General features: G+C 40.7%; 1 protein-coding gene across 1 annotated transcript in view; it reads right to left on the bottom strand.

The window, feature by feature from the left end:
• The window catches only part of lgr4 (leucine-rich repeat containing G protein-coupled receptor 4), a 38698-nt gene that overhangs the window by 11092 nt on the left and 16674 nt on the right, over positions 1-10932 (bottom strand). The window contains exons 4-9 of the mRNA XM_080730840.1: positions 9850-9921; positions 5085-5300; positions 3441-3512; positions 1382-1450; positions 529-600; positions 174-245 (exon numbers count right to left, since the gene is read on the bottom strand). Of these exons, the coding sequence (XP_080586966.1) occupies positions 174-245; positions 529-600; positions 1382-1450; positions 3441-3512; positions 5085-5300; positions 9850-9921 (573 nt within the window). The remainder of the gene's footprint in view (positions 1-173; positions 246-528; positions 601-1381; positions 1451-3440; positions 3513-5084; positions 5301-9849; positions 9922-10932) is intronic.

Genomic DNA, 10932 nt, shown 5'->3' with positions numbered 1-10932 from the left:
ATTCTGTTTATTATCAAAAAATACCTGCGATCATCGCAAATAATTGCGATCAGACGATATTATGCAATAATTGTGACAGGCCTGGCCACGCCCAGCTAGCATTTATTGGCCGCAAGCAAAAGTCACAGCTGAGCCTGAGACTGCTGTGAATCATGGGTGACAGTAGGACTTACAGGGAGTGCAGGTCGGATAGATTCTGGAAAGCAGAGGCCCCCACAAATGACAGGGGATTGTCATACAGGTGACTGGAAAAAAGGATAATAACAAAAATGAGTTTACTATGTTTGAATGGCACCATCTTCCAGAAAATCGTCTTTCTAAGACATTCCATTTGTGTGTGTGTGTGTGTGTGTGTGTGTGTGTGTGTGTGTGTGTGTGTGTGTGTGTGTGTGTGTGTACGTGTAGGCGTTGTGAGAATGTAGATCTGCTATTTTCACAATTTCTGCCTCTAATATTACAATTAGACAATATATACAAAATTTGGCCAATGTTTAATTTGTCATTTTAGAGGTATTAAAAAGTCCATACATTGTTCGCAACAGAGGATTGTTGCGAAAGGCTCCTTCGGGTATGGAAGCAATGTCATTGCTGTGAAACCCACTGCAAAAAGAAGACAGTAAAAGAGACAATACAATGTGTCACCATATGCAGAATTTGCCTAATGAAAGAGTATATCAACGGTTTCAATGACCTGGGAAACTAATCTAATTTCCCAAACAAATAGTATTTCTTTTTCAAAGTTATTTCATTTCTTTGTAGCCATACAGAGTGAAGTGCCAAAGCGTTGATGAAAACAAGCGTGCATTCAGTGATGAACTGCGGCCAGCTCTTGGTTTGTAATTGAACATTTTGAACAGACTGACTGACTGAGTGGCTTATTCTGTACTAGCTGTGAGGTCACCGCTAAAAAGGAGAATATGGGGAGGTAAATGTTACTGCTGACATCACCAACTGGAGAGTGGTGATTCACATTGTCTTTGATCTATTGTGTCATCATGACGGAATTCCATCTCTATATGACAGCACGACACACCAAACAAAACATAGTAAATGGACAGTGCTCTAAACCCCTTCATTAATCTTTCAGCTCCATAAGCCACTAGTCACAGCTGCATTATGGGACACATCAACAACTCACATCTCATGAGACTCACCAGCTTGCCAAAAATCACAAAATACAAAAGGTATGGAAAACGTCACGCCCCGATACATTACGTTTGTAACAAACATTAGCTAAGTCAATGCAATCCATTTGATCTTACTCTTAATTTATTGTTAAGGGCACTGATGAGACATTTTAAGTATACAAAATCACTGCCTATAATGCTTCTGTGACAGTAAGGAAGGAGAGAGAGACAGACAGATGGTCAAATATACTCACAGTTCCTTGAGTTTTGGCAGAGCCTGTATTGCTTTGGGAAAGACCTTGAGACTGTTGAAGTTTAGATCTCTGAGAACGTGAAAGAGAAACATAGGCTCAGTATCCGCTGTCTGTACGTTTATCCAGCCACTTCTGACACACCACAATGTATACTAAGAAACCACATAATACTACACTGAATATACCATGTCCATAACAATAAGCCATAGTATTATTGGATAGTATACAGTTAATTAGTGTAAAAGCCAAGCCCAACCAGCATCAATCCTGCATTGGTGGTAAAAGATAAAAACCAAACATAGTGTAATTTTACTCATTTGAGCAAAACTGTGCAAAAGCAGTGGAATAAGCTTCTAAAATGGGTTGTAATGTAAGCTATTGTAACATTATTTTGAACACTGTTGTAGATACAAATATAAGTTATTATAAAGTTATTAACTGTGCAGTGGGCAAACTGGGTACTCTGAAGTGGAAAAATCTGACACCCACCAAAACAGCACAATTTGTACTTTTACTAATAATTAATAAAATATGAAGTATTATTGTATATAGGAGATTCTTTGTGTCTTTATAGGGAATCACTTCTGGTCTTCAAATGAGTAATCAATAGAAAAAATATATTTTGGGGGTGAACTATCCCTTTAATATAGCATAAAAATAAATTCAAACACCTTAACCTTGAAATACATCGGCTGTTTGAAAAGCCGATGTAACACGCTGTGAGCTTGTCGACCTGCTATTTTCCACAACCCAAATCTTCTCTTATATGTACACGTGCCAAAGACATACTCTTGTCACTGTCGGGCAGAATCTCCAAGTTTCAAATTATTTTCGTAAAGTAAAACCCTGCTTCATCATACAAGACTGTCGCACAAAACTAGTAATAGCAGATCTACAAACACACAACGCCTCGCATCGTGAGGCGTTGTGTGCTTGTAGATCGGCTATTTTCACTACTTTAACTTGTTTTCAAAATCAAAATAAAAACAGGAACGGTTTTGGACATACAAGGTTTCCACCACGACAGCGACGATATGACTCATGGGGGTCCTTGACATGGAAAGGTTTGATAACCACATGGTGTAATAGCGTACACTAGTAAACGTGAACTGCACTTCTAGCCTTTGGCAAACATTTGTGTTGTTATCACAATGCTGTGCTGCTCTACTGGAGCTGTGTAGGAGACTGCTGGCTGATACTGTAGGTCAGTCTGCCTGGAAGAGAAGAGATCCATGTGTCCCTGCTGCCTGGTGACCATGGCACAGGAGGAAGTGAACAATGGGAGGGCAGAGCTGATAAGCATCGTGGACCTCACTCTATTTATCCTGGAGCAATTAAACGAGGAAGTGGACACACTGACGTCCGGACGGCAGCAGGAGAGGTGGGTGGAGAGCACACGCACGCCACGCACGCACGCACGCGCAGGGGTGTCACACCAAATTCTGGGCCCTGGGTACAAGGATTCACTGCAGGCCCCCCATGAATGTTCTTCATAGGGGAGGAGGAGGTTTAACCCATTTAGACTGGAAACGCATTATTACACATTATTTTGTGCTTTAACTATTGAAAAATAGCAGATATACAAGCAGCACCGAGTGCCGCGCTACGAGCTTGTAGATCTGCTATTTTTGAAGAAAAAAAAACATGAAAACGTGTTTTTTTTCTTCTATGTCAGTGGTGCTCAAACTTTTTTCATGTGAAGGACCCCCAAATTGATATGTATTTGGCCACGGACCTCCACTTCAAGATATTTCGTTCCAGGGATCCCCCCAGAAGCAAAATTTGAGTTACAAATTAAAAAATACATATATTCAAAGATTTGCACACATTTTCATGAGTTTTCAAAAATAGCAGATCTACAAGCTCGCAACGCGGCACTCGGTGCCGTGCTGTGAGCATGTAGATCTGCTATTTTTCAATAGCTAAAGTATAAAATAATTAAGGCCCCTCCTCCACCTTGGGCCCTAGTAACTCAGTCCCACTTTTCCCCCCCTTGTGACGCCCCCGCGCACACGCACACACACTCGCACGCACGCACGCAGTGTGACTGTGTACTTACAGTGTCTCTAGATTCGCCAGCCCAGCAAAGCACTTCTCACCCATCTCCTTAATCCTGTTGTTATGAAGGTGCCTAAAAGTAAATAACAGTGAACACATATCAGAATAATGACAAATATTTGACTTTGACTTGTACGGACATAACAGATACAAACTTCTTCCCATGTTAACTTCATCCAAACCTCAGTGTTGGCCATAACATATAATGTACAAATTACGGCATGTTGTGTGATTACAAAATCTTTGTGCCTGTACGTGCATATACTGTACGTGTGTGTATTTGCAAATGGTCTATCACTGGCTGATGAACTCAAGGTACTTTCTTCCTGTTTAGTCTAATCTGTTTATTCTAACCCTGCAGCAATACCATGCTCCCTCTGTGTCTATCTGTTGAAGCAGATGTGAATACGTTAGGCATGTATTATGAGACAACATGTTTAACCATTTACCGGTATAACCATGTTTTAACAACCACATTGCCCGTGTAGTGTATTGCACTGTTATTAGCCACACGTAAACCAGCAAAATCTCCTTCATTTTGTATTATTGCTCGTTGTTAAGCCTCTGTAGCCAACAGAACTCAAGAGGCACGTGGCTGGGCATGTGCAGAAACTAATGGGCTTCTCACCAACAATCTGGAGATATTATCTTATTAGCTCTAAGCTGTGATTATAGGTAATGTGTAAAAATGCAATTAGTTTGACAAATTGCATTTAATTTATGATGTTTTCTGCCATGATGTGGTAAACAGGAATTTTGAGAAACTGAATGATAATTAACCTTTTTACTGATAATTAATGGTAGCAAAACTATATAGATATAGTACAATGCAACTGAGATGGTGGCTGTACAGTATAGAAACAATAAGATTTCTGTAATCAATAAATGTCATTGACAATGTTAGATAATTGTGGTAATTAATATATATTGTTTGAATTCAATAAATATACAATATACCGGTATATTGCCATGCCACCTCCACTCGGACGTGCCATGTTTCCATGCTTACAGTATGCTAGTGGAAAGTTACCAGGACCCCACGTGTCTCTGTATTCTTGTTTTGATCTGAGAACCTATGAACTTGTCCCACGCCTAACTGTCATATACCGTAATTCTTTTATATATGAATCTCTAACCACCATTTTGTCAGAGAGAGCTTCGACCGTGACACGGATTGGATGTCTTTTCTGTACTGTTCAACCTTGCCTCTCTCTCTCAAAATATGGTAAAGTCCATTTACACCTGGTTTCTCTCATGTCTTATTTCGTTGAGTTAATGGAATAAGAGTCTTTGAATTTTTCTATTAGACGATTCCCAGCTTTGGCTATACCGTACATAAATACTGGCCATTCCGTTAGTTGCCTTATTATTATGTTTTGTTTTGTCAATTGTTCAACATCTGGTCCGGGGGCCACCAGGGGTTCAAATGGAACCTTAAGGGTCTGTACCTCTGAGAGTGTACAAATGGAACCAAATAGACCCTCCATTTGTACACACCCATAGTTAAATTAACATTGAGGGTTTCACAATGGGGATTGTGGTCCAAGGGATGAAATCAAATAGGGGGCTGTGGTCTGATGCATGACAGACTAGGCCAAGGGGTTCCTTGAAATTAAAAAGGTTGAAAATCACTGGCTTAACCTACAGCACTACGAGACTGGTTAGGTTGGCGAAGGCATTGTCGGGGATGTAGGAGATGCGGTTGAGTGCCAGCGTCAGAGCCTGTAGGTTGGCCTGGTGCCTCAGAGAACCAATGGGAACCTCGGTCAGGTTGTTGTCATCCAACCAGAGGTGGCGTAGCTGCTGGAGTCCTTCAAAGCTGTCCTCTGGCACCGTGGTGATGTGGTTGGCATCCAGACGACTGTGGAACAGACAACATGTTCAGAAATGAATATCACTACTATCAGGACAGCCCACCGATCGGTCATGTCATGGTAGCACACTGAATGCTACAATGGGTTGATGAAACTGTTCCCCAAAATGACTTTTTGTTTTCAATAGTTTACTCATGCCATGGAGACTTGAGTCCTTGAGACTTGAGTCCTTAACGGTGCACCAGTGCCTGTCTCTCTCTGCCATTGGTGTGTGTGTGTGTGTGTGTGTGTGTGTGTGTGTGTGTGTGTGTGTGTGTGTGTGTGTGTGTGTGTGTGTGTGTGTGTGTGTGTGTGTGTGCGCGACTGAGCGTGTGCATACTACTTTAAAAAGGAGAGCACCATTAGAAAATTGGAAGATAATGATGAACTTATTTGAAAAAATACTAATATTACTTGCACCACCTTTAAACCCTATACACCAGGGGTGCCCAAAAGGTAGATCGTGATCTACCAGTAGATCACAAAGGCAGGTAGACCATATAACATGCCCCTAATATAAAGGGAAAATATAGCTGCAAGCAGCGATAAAGTGGCCAAGCCAGAAAAAGCGGGAAAGGAAAAAAGCTGCGGCAAAAAGCAGGAAAAGCAAGAAGTGGGAATAGAAATCAAAGAAAAACTGGAAGCAGTGAGCACCGAGAACAGTTCTCCGGCAGGTCAGGTACGTTTTTTGGCCTCCTGGTGGCTCTATAATAGGCCAAAGGGAAAAGGGTGCCACTTGTTCTTGGGCCTTTCGCGGCAATCGGACGCTACATGCGTGATTTGAGGCATTTTGTTCCAAAAATGTGTTATGCAAAAGTTGACCCCCTGGTGGCGCTATAACAGGCCAATATGAGAAGGGCGGCATCTGTTCCTTGACCTAGCTGGAATGTGCTTGCAAAATTTCACGCACATCGCAGGCTGTGTTCATGATTTGAGGTGTTTTTGGCCACTTTATCGCTGTTTGCAGCTATATTTATTATTATTAATATTATTTAACTTCATAGGCATGTTAGATAAAGGTCCTTAGATTGCGTGTAGAATGTTTCATGCAAATTGTTGAAAAATCCCAGGCTTGAAACGGGTTTAAGCGTTTTACAAACTGCTCAAAATTATATAGCGCCCCCTTTGGCCATTTAGGGTAAGATTGATTTCAGTGATATGTGAACTAACCCTCTACACTATTTCGTCATGAAAATGTGACTTTGAGTGTATGTTTTAGAGGCAGAAGAATAATTTGCATAAAACTGCAATATTCATTGAATTATTAAAAAGATAATGTTTCAATTTAAAACAAATCCGATCAGACAGATCTTTAGATATCGGTCCAAAGTTCATGTAAAGAATTCCAAAATATAAGTGGGTTTAAGCGTTTCACAAACTGCTCAAAATGGTGGAAAATCTAAAGGCCGGAGCTTACTTAATAGAGACACAGATGTCTTCCGCTTGAGTCAAGGCACGTGTGTAAGCAACGTGCATGTCTTTAAACGAAACGAGGCATGACTTATGCCCGTTTAAAGTTTGACTTTTCAAACGCTTCGTATAGTGCCCCCCTTTGGCCAATTGGAATAAGATTGGTTTCAGTGATATTTGGACTAACCCTTTGCCACTGCGTGGCTTGGCCACTAATAAGTATAAACAAAAATCACAATACCCCTCATTTTGGCATCTGTCACTTGAATTAAGGTGACTTGACTTGCCTGTCAGCTCCCTTCACTGCTTCTAAAGTAGACAAACCCCCACAATGCAATGCTTTGGTTTCAAGTCAGTAGCATTACAAAGAACCCAAAAACCTATCACTTCCATTTCCCATTTCAAGTGCGTTTGTATCACTTCCATTTCCCATTTCAAGTGCATTTGTCTTATATGTAACGCCAGTGCCGCTACTATTCCAAAGCCCCCCCAGGTAAATTTCTTTGGGGTGGGTAGATCATGTTGAGCTGGTCATTTTAAAAGTAGCTCTCCAGTCAAAAAGGTGTGGGCACCCCTGCTATACACGTTGTTTTATGTCAAATAGCAAGAATAGAAGATATATAACTCATTAGGAACTTGTAGATCAGCTATATTCACCAAATGTATGCCTAACATCACATGCCCGGAATCAGGACACTACGGTTCATGTGCTTAAGTGCTATTTCCTACAATAACGCTGTTCACTGTTGTTGTCTTGCCTCTCCCTTTCTCTCTTACCACCCCCCCCCCCCCCTCTCTCTCTCTCTCAACCTCTCTTTCGTTTCCCCCCTCAAAATTCCCTAAGAGTCTGCGCTGGAGGCAAAACAGTCTATTGATTGACATCTAGCTCTCTAAGGCTTTATACAAACCCAGCCCTGGCTCTGCCAAAACATATTACTTCAGCTACAGACCTTAAACCCCTCACAGAGAAAAGACATCTGTTAAAAAGAAAGGAGAGAGAGGGGAAAAAATAAGAGGGGAAGCAAGGGATAGGAGGGAGGGATATGGAGGGGTGATAATAGCTGAAAGCTGGATTTTCAGCACGTTTTTCCAGCTGGATTCATTCCTCCATTAGTCCCTGTCAAACCAAGAGGCACAGAGGCAGGGAAAGGACCAGAAATGGAGTCATGTACACAGTGTGCTCCCAATGAGACTGACATGCAGTAGTCACCGAAACACCACTGAGACCAGGGAAGGCTGGAGCAGGAAAGTTTGAGAGGGGTTGATAAAACAACAAAAGGAAGCAAATTAGTGAGCGCTCAAATGGAAATCTCAGTACATACATAGTACAGTACTATAAAAAGTACCGAATCTGGAAGTTAATGCAAAGTTTGTGCACATTTAACAGCAGTGCAGTCTGCCTCTATCAAACTAAAGGTGCCAGAAATGGCGCTGCCCCATTTTACAGGTAGACTTTGTAGATCTAAATTGTGTTTTAATTTCCCTGTACATGCAATTAGGGATGGAATTTCAAAGCTTACCAACTTTCACCCTGGCATCCCTATTTTGAGCATGTCATTATAGGAGAAGATTTTCAACGAATTCCAAAACAATTTCAGAAATAGTCAACCTACAAGGCATCGCATTACAATGCGATGGATGCATTGTGAGTTTGTAGATTTTCGGGTTGTTGCTTTTTTTAATCTAAAAATAATATTTTAAAAAAATAAACAAAAAAGGAAACAAAACATACATTAAATATAAAATAGTTGTTAACTTCAATATTGTGGGACAAATCAAGCACACTTTTTTTAGTAAACATATTTTTGTTCTTTGTCATATTCTGCTACAAATACATTTGCTCTTGTAAACAATGGCCTACTCTCTCATAGCATGGGCAGCCTAGTTTTAAATATTTGATGTTTTACATTTTAAATCACGCTTGGTTGCACTGCAGCTCTGAGGCCAGGATTAATGGCCTTTCAAAGTATAAAACAGAAAAAATGCTTAACAGATGACTTGCTTTGGTAGCTAATTATGACAAGAGTTAGGCCTGAAGCTGCCTGGCACCATTCAGTATTTATTATAGTTCTCGCACTGAAAAGGGTTACCAGTATACTATAAAGTTACATTCCTGAAGCCTATAAACTATTTCTCCATACATGTTAGGCATGCACTTGCGGATAAATCCCAGCATTTTGCATCTTGGCTAAAGCTGTCACACTACGAAGAGTTGTAGAATGCGACTGTAAGCTGGTGAAGATTGTACAATACAGTAAATTCATTTAAGACAAAGGTTATGACCAATTTTGTGCATGAGTTCATCATCACACAAAATGCTGTCTGTTTATTATATAGGGATAACACATGGTCTTGTGTGAGCTGTCCTGTAGGAAAATAACTTTCCGTTATAAAGACGTGAGCTTTTCGTTGTGAGCTTGTATCAGCTACCAAATACAGGCTCTAATGCCTGACAGCCTTTGCCGCTGTCACTCCCTGTTTCTCTCCCTGTTAACTGTCACTCTTCACTGTTAAACCCAATAAAAGCAACAATTGTATAAATCAGAGTTTAGTCTCTACTCCACAGCTGGGGCCTCCAAGGTCAAACCTGATTCAATAATAAATAGATGTATCAAGGTATACCAACAAAGGTCAGATATGAACATATAAGAGGTGACATTTTGACTAAATTAATGACTAAATGAATACATGAAAGAATGAACAGTAACCACTAAAGCTCCACGATGAATATACACAAGCCCATAATGCCTCTTATTGTGACAAGGGGCAACTATGGCTCAGGAGGAAGAGCAGGCCGTCCCATGATTCGTGGCGGCGGTTCGAATCCCAGCTCCTCCTGTCCATATGTCGAAGTGTCCTTGGGCAAGACACTGAACCCCACATTACCTCCAATGAGTCGGTCGGTGTTAGCTTGCCACCATTGGTGTGTGAATGTGGGAAGTGAGGACGCTGGCGTCGACTGTTCGCCGCTTCACTTCCCAAAGTATGAATGAATGAACCATTGTAAAGTGCTTTGAGTTCGCAACTTGCTTAGAAAAGCGCAATAAAAATGCCATCCAAGGTCTGTGTGTGTGTGTGTGTGTGTGTGTGTGTGTGTGTGTGTGTGTGCGCACGAGAGAGAGAGATGCTATGAGAGAGTTTACTTACAGAGATTGTAGTGAATTGAGGTTCCTTAATGCTGCACTGGGAACGGTCTTTAACTGATTATTCTGGAGCATCCTAAAGGGGTAGAAATGTAGGTTAATAATCCGTCCTCCTACCAGAAATCAATTCAAATGGTAAAATGCAGGGGGAATTCATGAAATAATAATAATAATAATAATAATACGGGTAATAATAATAAACAAATAAAATACATACTTTAGACATTACACAAGCTCCAACTTATTTGTGTTAATAATTACAAAGTGTAGCACTACTAGTGACTACATTGGTTAACAGTCACAGTTCTCTGTATAAATAACACACCTTTCTGTGGACAAACAGGACTTTAACCTTTTGGCTCTGCACAGTACCAAAGGCATGGTTATAGGACTGTCTGTCTCTGTTTGTGCTATCATGCAAAGGTATGTTAATGAATTATAGAGAAAACAAAACAAAACAAAACAAACACCTACTGTATTGTTATATTAGAGCTGTAATACAGCAATTTTTAGATGACCTTGTTCCAGATAAGCAGTACCATTAACATGCGGTTTATGATGTGTAATCATAAACAATGATTCTCAAGTGGTTTCACACCGATCATCAGGTCAGTACAATACAATACGTTAAATAAAACAAATGTGTTCTTTTCCCTGACCCACTCAGCTCCCACTTATTAATACGAACCACTTTTGGGTAATAAAATCATTAAAAAAAAAACACAATAATTACTGTTTTGTTGTCCAGCTTCCAAATTTGCTGAGGCTCTACGCTAAACTTAAACAAACAATCTTGAATGGGGGAAGGAACAACAAGACTTTTTAGGCTTATAGAAAATAGGTGGGTATTATTTAACTATGTAGAACTGAGATCACCTGGCACAGCAACACACTACATCTGTACTACTGGAACACTTTCTGCCAGCAAGGAGGAAAACTCTATTGTTACAGCCAAAATACACACACACACACACACACACGCACGCACGCACGCACGCACGCACGCGCACACACACACACACACACTGTGTACGTGAATGTGTATGTGTGAGTGTGTGTGTATGCGTGCGTGCGTGTGAGTGTGTGT

Source organism: Nannobrachium achirus, assembly GCF_963921795.1.
Source record: "Nannobrachium achirus genome assembly, chromosome: 7".
NCBI lineage: Eukaryota > Metazoa > Chordata > Actinopteri > Myctophiformes > Myctophidae > Nannobrachium > Nannobrachium achirus.
The sequence above is the reverse complement of the archived record's forward strand: the minus strand, read 5'-3'. Positions and strand labels throughout refer to the sequence as shown.